A 15,000-nucleotide genomic window follows, 5' to 3' on the forward strand; every position below is an offset into this window, starting at 1 on the left:
CTTGTTCTATCCTTGATCAGAGATTTCTCTATGAAAAATACGAATCGGAGTTTGAAGAAGGGGAAGGAGAAGAAGTCCTCGACCCGCAACAGATAGAGGAGGATTTATTCAATCACATAGTTTGGGCTCCTAGAATATGGCGCCCTTGGGGCTTTCTATTTGATTGTATCGAAAGGCCCAATGAATTGGGATTTCCCTATTGGGCCAGGGCATTTCGGGGCAAGCGGATCATTTATAATGAAGAGGATGAGCTTCAAGAGAATGATTCGGAGTTCTTGCAGAGTGGAGCCATGCAGTACCAGATACGAGATAGATCTTCCAAAGAACAAGGCTTTTTTCGAATAAGCCAATTCATTTGGGACCCTGCAGACCCACTCTTTTCCTTCTACTTCGTACCTCTCCTGAGTCTCTCTTGCTCAGCGGATTCGTATACCATTGCTTTATTCCTTATAGTCATAACCAGCACCACCTTTCGCGGTGGAAATCTCACAAAACAAGTAGGAATAGCCCTCGATGAAGGTATGTTCACATAATTTTAAAAGAAGGGGGTATATAAATTCACGGTAGGCACACTCAAAGCAGATTCAACCCAACCTGTACTAGGAAGGATGCTAAGCAAGTCTGCAGTTATGCTAGATTGTCGATGGAATCCGTGAGAAGTGGTACCATGATTCTCAAACGAACAGGTAGATTCAAGACAGACAGAAATGAGTTCATCGATCTAGACTTTCAAAGGTGACAGCAAGCACATTTATTTAAACAATTGTTTGATGATGGGATCCACGATAAACAGTACCATCATTCTAAGTCGAAGACCTTCCGATGGTGTGACAAAGCAGATGATAGTTTCAAATTGTTGAATTGAAGAAGAAGCTCACCGAAGCCCCCATTCTAGCCCTTCCGGATTTCACTAAGCCTTTTCCAAGTTGAATGTGACGCATCTCACGTGGGAATCGGAGGAGTGTTATCTCAAGAGAAGAAACCCATTGCTTTTTCAGTGAAAAGTTAAATGAAGCAAAGAAGAAGTACTCAACTTATGATCTAGAGCTTTATGCCGTTGTTCAAGCCCTCCGGTTTTGGAGACACTACCTCATACATGCCGAATTCCTCCTGAGGACTTTCTTGATTGGCTAAGTAGCGTAGAGAAGTTCTTTGATTGGAAAGAACTATCCGAGGTTTGCGAAGATGAAATTCCTGAGCACTGGTCATGCCTTAATTTGGTGGGATCAGATCAAGTCCAAGTGAGCGGAAAGGCAAAGGGAAATACATGGGACAAGATGCGATCGAGGTTGCAGGAGAAATTTCTACCCTCCGATTAGACCCAAAGCTTGTTCCAAAGGTTTCACTTCGCTTTAAAGGATAGATAGAGGGGAGAGAAGCGTACAAGAAAGCCCCTACTCCTAACAGTTGCGGAGTTCTACCAATTGTTTATTCGCAATGGCTTGAACGAATCCGACGAAGAATCCCTTGCTTGATAGGGCTTGAGGTTAGAAATCCAAGATGAAATCTCGATGCATCGGATGTGGAAAGTGGCCTATCAACTAGCTCTAAAGGCCGAGGAAAAGCTAAAGAGAAGGACCACAAGGAGGCACCGAAGGTGATAAGGGATCGACCTCTACCATCGGGCGAGGTTAATAAAATTAAACCTAAATCCCATATTTAGGCACGCTTGACTAATATATAATAATAAGTCAAGGCTCTGGGCAACGAGTAGGATGGAGCCTTGACTTGAGCATTGTACAAGTGCTTAAGGCTCCTTCGGGCCATGGCCATAAGTATTATAGTTGGCAAGGCTTGGAAGCAAGCTACCAGCGCCTATCGGCGAGAACTAGGCTTGGCTTGGTTAGTAGTGCCCGCCCATTCTGTCTCGCCCGCCTGCCGGCCCGCTCTAAAGTGCCTAGTTAATGGTTGAATTTGCCAGCGGTGTGAAAGGAATAGCGTGTGAAAGGAATGCCTACTACTAAGTGAAGACCTTCTACTTCATTTAATAAGGGAAGGAGGGAGGTCCGCTTTGCTTAGGGAGCTTTATAAGGCCGACCCCTACATAAGCTGCTGGCGGAGAAAGCTCGAAGAGCTTACGGGTGAGCTTACGCTTACTCTCAGCCTCTTTGATTGGTAGGCGGGAGGGCTAAGCCCTCTACTTAAGATTCCATTCATAAGGCTCATTTTTTCTTGTTGTGACGCTTTGGTTAGGCCGACTACTATAGGCTACTTTTAGCTTCTATAGTGACCTTTCTACTTTGGTGTAGTTGTAGTTTGTATTGTTACTGAATGAATATATCAAACAAAGGCGAGCAGTATAAGCCCTTTTTCGGCCTGGGAAAAGCAGCGAACTCTAGAAGCGTTGGCCTTGTTCACCTTTGGTTCGCCAGTTCAGGCTCAACTCCTCGCTTTACGTTAGCGGACCTACAGGTCGGGCCGGGGCTCTGCGCTCTTTCTTTCTGTGTGGGACGATGCCGGGGAGAGAAAGGAATGCGTCGAGGCGGCTAACAACAACAAGACAACTACATTTTTTCTTTTCCCTCCATAAGATGAGCCCAGTGCATTGGACCGATGGATAAGAGAACTGAGCTGGCCCAAAAAGCGCTTAGGCGCTCTACGTAGGATGTAGACTCCATCAGATATGTAGCTGATGGATCAAAAAAAGAAAGTTCTCTCATCAATAGATAGAAATAGGAGATTTCCCCTTATTATTGATAGATTCCCCCTCAATCCATTCCTACTCTTTTGATATATCAGAACAGATCAGCAGGCTTCTATCAATCGATTTTCAAATAGCACGTTCATATCTCTTTTCGTTCATTTTCGCCACGCCAACATAACCATCATAATAAGAAGCAGGCGAAGCAGCTAGAAGCACTCGCTTCTAGCCCTTTCATTCTTATTCACGAATGAATTGGGAAAGCCAACAGAAAGATTCGATTCTAACTTCGTGGAGCCGGTGCTGCTGTTGCCTGCGCGTAGGGCCGTCCTCCACTACCGTCCCGGGGCGCTAAGGGGCTTTTTGTTTTTGGAACAGACGGCAGTCTTTTGCTGACGCCTCGAATCAAGCTTTTATTGCGACATGCTATGTTTTCTCCCCCATTGCTAGTAGGTTGATGGGTCGCACGCCCGGCACACATGTTTTGGCCTTGTGTGTCCATAACTAAAAATAGGTGACCTAACGGCCGCCGCCCGACTAAACATACCAATAGTCACCAGATTCATATGGGCTACTGAGGAGTAAGCAATGATCTTCTTAAGATCGATCTGTCTTGAAGTGGTCAAGGAAGTATATATTATAGCAATCGCGCTTGGAGTATAAATAAAAGGAGTGGAAGAAAGTGTCGCTTCGGGAAACATGGGTATTGAAAATCTTAAAAAGCCGTAGGTTCCCAATTTTAAAGGAATTCCTGCCAAGATGACGGATCCTGCCGTAGGTGCCTCTACATGAGCTTCGGGTAACCAAATATGAACTGGTACCATAGGCACTTTGACGGCAAAAGAGGCGAAAGAAGCAATCCATAGAAAGATTTGGCGCCGCTCACTAAATTCTGTGGTTAATGATATTTGTAAATCGGTGGTTCCTGTTTGGAGAAGAATCAAGAGAATAGCTAATAGCATAAAAACAGATCCAAGTAAAGTATAAAGGAAAAACTGATATGCTGCCTTGATCTTTCTTTGTCTCGAACCCCATACCCCTATAATAATGGTAGAGTAAGGGGTGGCCCCAAAGCGGAATTTATTGACCGGTGGTGGTTGGTCGAAGCTCCAGTAGGTAGCCCACTCCCTTCTCAGGGAACCGTAGGTGAGACTTCCGCATCATACGGCTCCGTCCCGAGCTTCCGTCGTCGGCCCTTGTCATTAGACCACTATCTATGCATGTATTTTCAGCCTGGGACTCTCGAATCTTTTGCTTCTCGGGTAGTGGCGAACAATGCAGCTTGCGTTGCGGGAGATGCCCGCCCGTAGGGCCCGGCCTGCTTCTCGCCCGAAAGAACCGCTCACTAGCTAGCCGGGCTAGTGGGGGCCCTATCTGGAGACATACTGAAAACCATGCCTTTCGAACCGAACGCAAGGCCCGTCTTCAAAATGAAAAGAAAAGGCTCGTTGGGAAGAAAGATAGAGTGCGGCCTGTAGAGCACATGTAACGCACAGTCGGGTTGCTCACGCAGCGGATCTATCTCTATAGATAGAGAGAGGGAGATGTGAAAGGAAGAGCCTTATTGGCCACCCCCCGACTTACGGCCTTTACGCTACTACTACTGTGATGTGAGCGGTTCAAATTGGTTTGATCTTTCCCAATTTTCCTGGCCGGAACTTGTACGCAGCACTTATACGGAGGTGCATGCATAAAGGTTTGGAACTCTTTTCTTATCTGAATCTTAAGGACAGGACCCTACCCTATTCTCGAACCCTCTGCCGAACTTAACCCCGCCCCCGCATTTCCTTTTGAAGAGGGCCAAAGAAAGGTCTCCGCCTGCTGCCAACAGTCTTTCTTCGGAATTTGACTGAACGGGTCGATCCTCCTCTCCCCTTTGTTTTAGCAACTTATCCTAAGGTCTCCTCTTCAAGAGCTCCCCGGCGACGACAGAGGAACCAACCCGTCTGCTGTGGCGGGGTGCTTTTTTTTTTTCACAATAAGACCTGGACGATTATCCCTACCCTCGGTAGCTTACGAGTTTACGTCCATCCCTGGTCGGGTACAGTTTCCTTTCGATTTATCCCTTGTAGCCGTTACCCGAATTCGCGCAAGTGTGTCCACACCCCCCAAACTGACTTGACGAGGAATCCATTCTCGCGAACAAACACAACCCCTACACACACCTAGGAGCACCCCTTCCTGCATATCCATACAAGACCCGAGTAGGCGGGTCGAGGTCCTACGAGGTACACACTACTCGGAGTACCCTCCCAAAAGGAAAAAGATGTGTCTGTCAGGTTCGGTTCTTCTTTGTTGGGTTGGGCGGGTTCGACCAGAAATGCTATGCTTACACACAAGACTACCCCTCTTCCCGAAAGCTTCGCGGCGACTACTTTACGACGACGGACGACCGCCCGTAGGGGGTTTACTGCACAAGGCCCCTGCAGAGGAAAAGTGTTTTCCCAGCGAATAGAAGATGCTCAGCTCCGCACAACATAGGGATTAGCACGCTTTCGGGAAGAACATAGAATAGTAGAGGATCCAGCATGCGGAACACGGCGATCATTAGAAATTCACGAATTAGAGATGCTGTAATATACTCTTTCCCATAACTTCTCATACCAGACCAACCCACTGAAATGCAAATAGGGATCAGAAATGTGGTCAATATCACGAAGAATAAAGAAAGACCGTCTATACCCAAATAAAAATGGATGTTCTCATAAGGAAGCCATCGAAGGCTTTCCACAAATTGAGATTTGGCCGTAGAAGGATCGAATTGTATCCGAAGAACAGGGGAATACAAAAAAGTAATGAGAGAGGCACACAGACCAATCAATCGTATCGGTCGTATTCTTGAATTTGGAATGAAAAGAGGAGTAATGCTTCCTAGCACGGGACAGAGAATAAGACCACTTAGATCAGAATAGCATTCACAGAAATGTTCTAACATAGAGTAGAATCGAAAATGGAAGAGATTAGTTGACAACAGTAAAAAAATGTGCGCCTAATTCCAATACAATAGGGGTCTATCAGTGCAAGTCAGCTGAAGAACGTGATTGATGAGTGGGTAGGGGTAGGTGGCTTAGGCCCACCTCTCGCCCAGTGGGAAGTAATGAGGCGAGTCTCCCCCCTGAATGAAGAAGTAGTGGGCCCCTTCCCTTTATTTAGATTCTTTCTATTTTTGAATTCTTTATTTTCTCCAATTTCTAAAAAAATATCTCTGGCAAAAAAAAGGCAATTCATCTCTTACAGAGCCTTGCCTTTTTTCAGGTAGCTTTCTTACGCCTATTCAACTAGTGGGGCATTGGTCATAACCGAAATTCGTCGAAGAAAAAAAATAGAAAGAGTCGTGCCGTTCAAAGTTGAATTCTTCTAAGATCCATTGCTCGATTTTGCATGCTCTGCTCCTAAAATGCATAGAGACTTGCGAGGGCAGATCCGAGTTGGTTGGTTCGAAAAGTCATGATAGGAGAGGCAGGCTAAGTTAAATAGAATAATATACTGGTGCTACTATAGAATCTTATGAATCGCGCGCGGCACACTTTATATATATCCTCTGTCTACAAGGTGAACAGCTTAGCTTACAGCACAGCGTGTTCGCCACCACACTGACTGTTGCATTGACCTTACCGTAAGAGGTCCGAGAGGTATGACCCTTCGATTAGAATGCCCCATATTTCGTAACACGCTCCGTGTGGCATTTCCTTTTATAAAGTCCGTATAACTTCTAACCAAAAGATTCATAAAGAATGAATCAAGTACCATTCAAAGAGTGCATTGCCTCTTTATTAATGAAGAAGAGAAGGGCTTTGTATAGACACCCTTGAGCCATGTTACGTCGCCCTAGGCTCACCATTATTTCATTCTATTTATGGGTTCTAGCTACAAAGAACATATACATGGAGCTATGTCGACTTACGTACGTCTCGTTGACACCAAACGATTAGGTATACCACGCCACGTATCGTCCCCTCTTTCCATAGAGGAGAGAAAAAAAAGAAAAGATATAGTGATCGTGCCGTAAGACCTTGTTCGTTTCTACTTGACGTTATTTTCCTCGTTTTTTTTACATTAAATTACATAAGGTGCTAGCTTACTTAGCGCTTGCGCTAAGGACAGAGTCAAACTTGGATTTGCCAAAAAAACCTTTCCCTTATTAGCCAGAGTACAAGTGTACTCCTTGATCTTTAGTAAAGGCGGATTTTGCCAAAAAACCTTTTTTTTTTCGAAAAGTCTCAACCTCCTGGCTCTATCGAACCAGTCATTTTATACCTCGTTGAGAGTCGCTCTGCGAGACGTCCAGTAGTCTCTGACTTGGTCTTTGAATCGTAAGTTTCAGCCCGTTCCCAGCTTGCCTCGCTTTCAGGTTGGCCCTTCTACTTGACTAAGTAGTATTCCACTCGCGCAGTGGGTGTATGGGCTAGCGCACGGTGCGGTCAGCTATGATATACTCAACTTCTTCTTTAGTAAGTAGGTTCACCTACAACATCTGGTGGTGCCCTCGCGGGCACGTTCCTCTCTGGGTCGGTCTGGTCTAATCGGAGTCAACTGACTCACATGGAATACGGGGTGAGTTTTCGCCGAGCTGATCGCTTTAGTCTATAGGCTACCTTTCCTATCCGCTTCTCTACAAGGTCTACTTTCTTCTTCCTTCAGACCGGGCCAAGCCTTTAGGTTGTTTTAAGTAGGTTGGGCTAGGCTTGGTTGATCTTTTGGAGTTATCTCCAAGAAGGGTCGTCGCTCCCTTCATACGCCTTGCTGCTTTATCTAAGTGGGTTTGGGCTAGGTCGTTGCGATCCTGCCACCTCTTGGCAAAGTAGGCTGATGGGCAAGCCCCCTCTTTTCGCAATGGTGGGGGGCGTCAGAGGCTCTTGCCCCGTGACCAACTCGAAGGGGCTGAAGTTCGACGCAGAGCTTTTAGGTTGTTAAGTTCTAGCAGCACTGAGCAACATCCAACAGCTCCAGTCCTTCTGGTTTGCACTAAAGTGCCTTAAGTAGCCCTCGAGGAGTCCGTTTATTCTCTCCGTCTGAGCTTTCAAAGATATACCGACCATAGGTATCTTACCATCAGATACCGACAGTCGTCTTCTAACATTACCTACCTTTTTCTTTTTTTCAAAAATTTAACATAACATAAAAATGAAAAAGCTCTTTTCATCATCAGAAAGAACTGGATTTCCGACTTCTTGCATTGCATTACCATAACGAAAAAAAATGAAATTCAAAAAAAGAGAGATTGCTCTTGTGATTCGGAAGAAACCTTTCTCGGTGGAGGAAAGGAATAGTGATGGATTCCTATGGAGCATCCAGGAACAAGAAGATTCAATCGGAAGACGAATTCTTACGCGGTCCAAGGAAAGAAAAGATCCGCTTCCACGATTGAATCTATATCGAATCTTAATATCAGAATAGCTTATATAGTCATGATTCAATTCAGGTGCACTGACTTTTGATTTCTTTCTCATTTTTCGGATCTGATTGGAACAATGGAGAAGTAGGAAGACTTTGGCGGCGATTCATAATGGTATCTAGAATATATATTTCCCAGGACATAAAATATGAATAATGAACCATGAGGAAGAGTATACCCTGTAGTGACCATAGCAGTTCCCCTATACTTATCATTATAATGAACATTCCACTTAAAAACGAAAAAAAAACGACTCGCCAGGATAATTATATAACGCTGGTTCGACAAGACCAGGCCGTTACCCTTATTTCATATCTATATCCTCTTCTGAAAAATGACAGGAGTTTCGTGGAAAATAGAAAATGGAGTCGATGACTTACGCCTATTTCTTAGGGCGTTTAAAGAGCGTGACTCTACCGCTTGGCCAATTTTTGATTCAATTCATGAATTAGCCCACTAGAGTTCACTGCATTTATAAATATTTCTATATAATAATATAGTATATCATTCGTGTCTCTGTTACAACACGGCGAAACTAAATAGTTCGAATGAAATCCAAATCTAAAAAAGAATCTAAGACTTTTTAGGCTGTACGCCTAATTTTCCTGGGATTGTAGTTCAATCGGTCAAAGCACCGCCCTGTCAAGGCGGAAGCTGCGGGTTCGAGCCCCGTCAGTCCCGACGGATCCAAATCCAATAAAAAAAGACATCAACCATTTTCTGTGAAAGGGGGACAAATAACAAATAGCAGAATTTCATTCCAAAAGGGGATCCTTTTTTTTTTTTTTCATTTCTCACAAGAATTTTCATTTGGGGATGAAATTCTTGGTAGCGTCATATTCTGGATTCCGAGAGATACCGTACTTAGTTTGGCTTTTTCGATTACTCCCGGACCCGTGTAATGAAATCGAATCGAGTACCATATCTTTCCCGGTAGCACATACACAAATGGAATTTTTATTTGTATGATACAAAATGAATTTAATTGAATTCTTTTAATCTGAAAAGTCTCTTCTTTTTTGGCTCCAATTTTGTGTAACCTCAATTACTAATTTGAATGAGATAGATTGTTTCAAATTCAAATTGCACACTGAAGTTTTGATATATTAAATGCATCCCATTTCGGAAAGAGGATATTCAAAAAATAAAGATAAAATAAGGGTCCCACCTCTCTTAGAGAGGGAATGAATAATCTTTTTTAAGGGTTTCTAAGGTTCCCCCCGTTATCTCCTCATCTTCTTCCCTGCCCCGCTATCCAATCTAATTCAAGACCCAGAAATTCGAACAAGATAGTATCCAGACTTTTAGACCAAGCTTTCAAGATTAAGGGCAACCATCTAGAAAAGCAATCAGTAAATTAGGAGATGGGCTATTGAAGGCAACTCCCAATAGCAATCACTTGAAAGGAAACGAGAACGAGAAGGGCTGCGTCCTTGGTCAAGATGACTTCCGAGGGATGGAGCTTAAGAGTTCAAGATCTTACTCGCTCTCGTCCTCCCCTAAAGAGTATGCTTTCTTCCCCAGCTTTCTTTCCATATAGAATAGTAAATAAAGGTTATAGGGAATAGCTTGCAGGCCAGTTTGAAAGCAGGCAAGGGCAATAAGCAAGCTTTGGATAGCCAGCAAGTGCTTCTACTATAGTATAGAAATCGCCTATTCTAAGACACCTAGTCTTCTAAGGCACCCAGGATAAGCAGCTAAGAGCAGCCCCCCTTCTATGTGTTTACTTATTTATATTGATTGAAAATATTAACTGGTCAAGGATTTGAACGTTTACAAAGGGAACCATTGTTTCCCGGGAACCGCAAGGTTACCGACTTTCGGTGGACGCGGAGCCAACGAGTTCATTCGAACAACGTAACGAGTCTAAGGTTAAAGAAGCGTTCGCCAACTTTGTTTGATAGCTATAGCATTGCAAGCAAATAGAGCAGAGAGTTTCTGACTATAGTTGCGATCTCTAAGTGGGATTTTCAATCAGCTATCCCTTTTCTTTCCCTAGCGAGTGAAGTGCCCCATAAGCTATAATGGCGAGCTATATGTATAAATTCCGTGAGCAGCGATTGAACTGAACGTTCCAAGTGCATCCAGCAGGAATCGAACCTACGAATTTCCCCCTTTTTTAGGTTGGGCGCTTTAACCATTCAGCCATGGACGCAAAGAGACTCAGCGAGTGGACTAGGTTTTGGTATTCCTTCTCGAGCTTCTATTTCTTCCGTTAAAGGAGATTCGAGAAAAGATGGAATAGGAAGACGTGTTTCCAGAACAAACAAGATACGGGTTGAGAAGGGGGAGTTAGCAAAGTTAGACAAGATTGGAATGGGCATAGGAACATGTATTGATGTACCAGATCGGCTAATGCTCCCAGGTTGATGCGATGTATTCCACCAGTTGACTGAAGACTTGATTATTGGTATATCGATCGGTCCAGCACGGATTGAAATAGAAGTCGGTTCGACAGGAAGCTTTTGAAAACGCAGTGCACCCAGGTAAATAAGGAACGAGATGAATACAGAGGTTAAACGAGCATCCCACACCCAAAAGGTTCCCCACATAGGTCTTCCCCGAAACCCCCCAGTAACTAAGGTAAACAACGTAAAAAAAGCACCCATTTCTATACCGGTTCCGGAAGAGCGAAGAAAAAGGGGATGTTTTGTTAATAGGAAAAAGAAAGTGTTGATAGCCGTAGCGATATAAACAAGAATACTCATCCGAGCCGCAGGAACATGTACATACGGAATACGAGAATTTCCACCTTGTTGAAGATCTAGTGGTGCTACCCGAAGACTTAAATGAATAGCCATCGCTGTTAAGAACAACCTAAATCCAATGAGAATTTGCGCATAGCTTCTGGTCTTTGACATCAAAAAAGAAGGTTGTAATAACGAAACGGACATGTGAGAATTTGGTCCTAGCTAGTGGAACAAGAAAGACATGGATCTATATTCAATACGCAATAAAAGGATTTTTTTCCCCCAACGAAGAATTCCCCCTGCTTTGTTTTCGCTCCGCTCGTGCGCGGAACTCCTTGCTCGCGGAGCGGCATACCGAAAAAAGACATAAACACGTGCAACCATCCAACCAGAGAGCCTTAGAACCATGACAGCAGGAGTTTGGTTGCTTCTATGTAGAGCTCACTGGCAGGATTATGTAATTCTAAAAGAAGATTGAGCGCGGGGTCAGCACCCAGGCCCGCTGGAGTTGCCGTATTTAAGCTCTCCAGGTGGCGAGCTACGTCCAAACTGGTGTGTGATGGAGGAAGGGATAAGTTATGTAACTGAAAGTAATGATCGATCAAGCGAGAAGCCTTGTTAAGCAAGAGCTCATGGCTATCGCCTGGATCCGGTTTGAGCCTTTCTAACCCATCGAAATAATTCATACGGGCTGTATCGACAGGCTCAATTTGCCTGTTCGTCGGCCTACGAAATAACCACGCAAAAAATGCTTTCATTTTTCATTTACGATCATTGCTCTGCCCACTTTTTATCACTCTTTTATGGTGAATGGGACTGAAATCTTGTTTTACGCCCTTCTTTGGCGTTTGAAATTAAGTGGCGTGTTCCGCCACAACTGTTTGGGATGAGATTAAGTTGAAAAACGAAAAAGTATGTCACCGCTAAGCATAGCTACCAATGCAACCCAGTTTGTCTTATAATACGATGATAGTAGCAAGCAAGTCCTTCTTTCTTTATATACACAATTCTCAGTCAATAGTATGTTATTGTCGAAGAATAGTATGCTAAATCGGAGAGTAGTATTAGGTAAGAAGGAAGTAGTGCTTTCTTCTTTTAGAAGCATAGTGCTTACTTTACTGAAAGCAGGAAGCATCCAAAGCAATCTAACGGAATTAAAGAAAGTTAGAGTGTAGAGTGCATCAACTGATTGCCCATTAATAGTGGAAATTAGCTAAGGTATTTATATCACTTGTAAGACCGACATTGAAGGCATAACCCTAGTTCTCAGGTAGAATATAGGGTATAGGGATGATAAGGCATCTGTCTCCTTGCAGGGAAGAGGTTTTCTTTCTAATGAGATGAGTGGAAGAGCTGCTTTCGTTCGAGCTCAATTCCATCGACCCTAGAATTGATAGAAATATTCAATAAAGTCAATAGCTCATACCCGTTATGATGCGAAATTTACCCGGTATTGTGCGATCCCCGATTGCCTGTTATTCCTATTATGGCTTGTCTATTGGGATAAGTTTCATCGCTTCGCACCTTTAGAGGTAAAAAAAGCTCCTAACTTTGGACAGAGAGTGATTTCCGACTTTAGGGCCTTCACTCTTAAAGAAGGTGTTCCGGGGGGAGGTTGAATCATTAGTAAAGATATCCGCGCACAGTAAATCTGATCAATAGCTTGCAATCAGATAAAGGAAAAGTAAGATATTTGAGGAAGAAGACGAACGGGATTCCACTGCACATTCATAGGCTGTTAGGGGGGTTGTTGAGCAGGAATCAATCAGAAAGTACATCTTAGTCACGTTAAGTCACGCCGAGATAAAAAGAAATAGATAGGAAAAAAAAAGGCTTTTGCAGAGAGTGGCGAAGTGCTTCACTTGTAGATCTATTGTAATCGCGAAGGAAATGCATGAAAACGGAGGAGTTCATTACAATATAGGGAGGGATTCTAACTATAGACGCTTTAGGGTCGTTGCAATAGGTAACTATGTCAATCAACGGTTATTGTGGCCAGTTCATGATTGGCTTGCTAAAGTTCTTCAAAGATTACCAGTCGATGGTACCTTCGATCAACTTAAACCGTTAGATCGACTAGTTGGCAATCAGGTGACATATTGCTACGACTAAAAGTCGGCTACCGATGGGTGGCCTTTTGTTTTTTATTGTTCGATAGGTCGTTCGCCTCAAGTATAGTTAATTCTGCGCTTGCCTGGAACATATTTGATATTCCTTTCGTGAAACGGATTATCAAATATGTTTCGTGGATGGACAACCTTTAGGATACCACGCCTCCTGGCCTCTGTTTGCCCTCTGTCACCATTTAATTGGTGGGCGGCAGAACAAAACAAGTCCGACCTGGAGAGCTTTTTCATAGGTACGCGGTACTCGGTGATGATATTTTCATTGCCGATGAGGCCGTAGCTCAGTCTTATTCTTCAGCCTTAACTTAAGTAGGTTGGGGGTCTCAATTAGTTATCAAAAGTCCCTCATATCTACTTCTGGTTCAGTAGAGTTTGCTAAGAGGTTTCGAGTCCGGAGATTGAGTAAGGATGTTAGTAATTTATCAATCAAGAATCTTTTTAATTCAAATCCCCCTTGTGGTCTGTTTGCAGTCCACATAACATATCCTGTCATTAGGGTTTCACCCCTTTGTAGGATAGGAGGTGCCGTGCCGGATTGAGTACTCTTAGTAGACTCAATCACACCCGTTCTCTTCACAATGAGAAGGTTCGGGCTATGTGGGATAAGAGCCTTCTTCCTTTTGAGCTTTGGCTTATAAGGGGAAGACCTCTTCATCCATACTTGCGCGGAATGGATCATCTTCGCAAGGGAATGAGACCAAAACTCATTCCTGATGAACTGTTTGTTCAGACTGGAATGAAAGATTTTCTTGAGTGGTCTTCTCTCCGAGTATGGATGAAGAGCTGGCTAAGGTACTGTCATTGGTACTATACTACCGCCTTGTCTCCAGATGTTGGCATCGAGCAGTTCTTCTCTGTTCCTGAAGTAAATTCTTCATGGAAGATTGTTAAGAAGGATAAAAATTGGCTTCGGTCTTTTATGGAAGATTTATGACATGGTGGCCGTGAAGGGTGTTGATTTTAGGTTACCTAGACTTGAGTCAACCTCACTTTCAATTAATGGAGGTTACTTGCTTGGTGGTTTCTCCGGTGCAGACTCCTTGGTACAAGCTGTGGGTTGTGACCAGCCTGCAGCTAATCGGTCTATTATCATACCTGGAGGGTGTAAACACTTCAATGAGATTCTAGATTGAATAACCATCAGATAACTATAGACGCTTCGAGATAGACCGCGAAGGATAAGTTAAGAAAGGCCTTTCCGGGGATGCACTTAAAAAGACAATCCTTTTCTCGCTTATATATGAATGAAGGTCTTTGGTTAGATGGAGTGAAATGACGCGAAGTTCCTAAGTATATTTTTTATATAATAAAATTTTTTTTTATTAAATAAAGTCAAATACCTGACTTGCCCCGAACTGCCTTCCTTGCTTGGCTTGCTTGCCTGGCTTGGCACACTCATACTAGAAGTAAAAGAATGAACTCTTAACTGACCTATTGCATAAAAAAGAGCTCTTTCGTTTTTAAAAAGAAGTGGAAAAATCCTCTTTTGGAACTCACACATCCGATTCTGGTCTATCTACTTCGTCTATTGATTCACGTGCAATATGCTTCTGGCCTTTAGGTTCGGCGAGCTGTTGCCTCTTAAACGCTCTCTCAGTGGTGGAATAGCGGGACTAGTCAAAAAATCCGGGGGGTGTGTGGTTGAATTAATCTTTACGTATTTTCTTAAGTAAGGGATTGCTAACGTGAATCGGCCTACTCCGAACTTCCTTACGGGCTTTGGCCTACCCCCTGTGAACCTCTCCTTCTTCCAGGCCAGCCCTCTGGTCCAGCCTTATCTTGCCGCTCTATCCTGGCATCCCCCATCTCTCCCCGAGATTAATACGCTACATCTCGGATGACGGACTGGCTATCCCCCTCTCCTTGACTGAGGCAAGAAGTGACTCTTCCCGACGTTTCACCTTCTCAAGAGAAAAGGCTTCATTTAGGAGCGCTCTTTTCATCCAACTAGAAAGATCGTAAGAGAAGAAAAGGAATCTGATGCCCAAAGACTCCCATGTTTTTCTTGGTTGGACCAACCCAACCGGTGATTTCCGACAAGTCTTTCTAAATTTTTAGAGCAAGAAGCAGAACTACAAAGAAAGCTTTCTTTATCTTTATGGATAACCAATCCATTTTCAAATATAGTTGGGAAACTCTCCCTAAGAA

At 43.7% G+C, this 15,000-nt stretch overlaps 4 protein-coding genes and 1 non-coding gene across 5 annotated transcripts in view; 3 read left to right on the forward strand and 2 right to left on the reverse strand.

Moving 5' to 3' along the window:
- Positions 1 to 2,530, forward strand: part of LOC126681745 (protein Ycf2-like) — a 6,464-nt gene extending 3,934 nt beyond the window's left edge. The window contains exons 2-8 of the mRNA XM_050377294.2: positions 1 to 519; positions 687 to 735; positions 1,067 to 1,253; positions 1,364 to 1,486; positions 1,753 to 1,842; positions 1,949 to 2,115; positions 2,413 to 2,530. The exon at positions 1 to 519 is cut by the window's left edge and continues 3,630 nt beyond it. Of these exons, the coding sequence (XP_050233251.2) occupies positions 1 to 519; positions 687 to 735; positions 1,067 to 1,253; positions 1,364 to 1,486; positions 1,753 to 1,842; positions 1,949 to 2,115; positions 2,413 to 2,530 (1,253 nt within the window). The remainder of the gene's footprint in view (positions 520 to 686; positions 736 to 1,066; positions 1,254 to 1,363; positions 1,487 to 1,752; positions 1,843 to 1,948; positions 2,116 to 2,412) is intronic.
- Positions 2,531 to 2,806: 276 nt separating this feature from the next.
- Positions 2,807 to 5,873, reverse strand: LOC126680748 (NADH-ubiquinone oxidoreductase chain 4-like). The gene is given in 7 exon segments (XM_056105685.1): positions 2,807 to 3,135; positions 3,137 to 3,723; positions 3,725 to 3,769; positions 3,875 to 4,011; positions 4,413 to 4,510; positions 4,659 to 4,862; positions 5,056 to 5,873. Coding segments are annotated over 7 exon segments (1,803 nt in total). The 5' UTR covers positions 5,577 to 5,873; the 3' UTR covers positions 2,807 to 2,924.
- Positions 5,874 to 8,643: 2,770 nt separating this feature from the next.
- Positions 8,644 to 8,717, forward strand: TRNAD-GUC (transfer RNA aspartic acid (anticodon GUC)). Its single transcript has one exon. It is a non-coding gene; the product is annotated as a tRNA-Asp (tRNA).
- Positions 8,718 to 10,159: 1,442 nt separating this feature from the next.
- LOC126680746 (putative cytochrome c biosynthesis ccmC-like mitochondrial protein) lies at positions 10,160 to 11,139 on the reverse strand. Its single transcript, XM_050375926.2, has one exon. The coding sequence runs from the start codon at positions 10,928 to 10,930 to the stop codon at positions 10,178 to 10,180; it is 753 nt and encodes a 250-aa protein (XP_050231883.1). The 5' UTR covers positions 10,931 to 11,139; the 3' UTR covers positions 10,160 to 10,177.
- A 3,383-nt stretch (positions 11,140 to 14,522) lies between these two features.
- LOC126680747 (NADH dehydrogenase [ubiquinone] iron-sulfur protein 3) overlaps positions 14,523 to 15,000 on the forward strand; it is a 1,499-nt gene continuing 1,021 nt past the window's right edge. Inside the window, exon 1 of the mRNA XM_050375927.2 lies at positions 14,523 to 15,000. This exon is cut by the window's right edge and continues 1,021 nt beyond it. Within this exon, the coding sequence (XP_050231884.1) occupies positions 14,951 to 15,000 (50 nt within the window). The 5' untranslated portion in view covers positions 14,523 to 14,950.

Source organism: Mercurialis annua, linkage group LG5 (genome assembly GCF_937616625.2).
Source record: "Mercurialis annua linkage group LG5, ddMerAnnu1.2, whole genome shotgun sequence".
NCBI classification, from domain to species: Eukaryota; Viridiplantae; Streptophyta; class Magnoliopsida; order Malpighiales; family Euphorbiaceae; genus Mercurialis; species Mercurialis annua.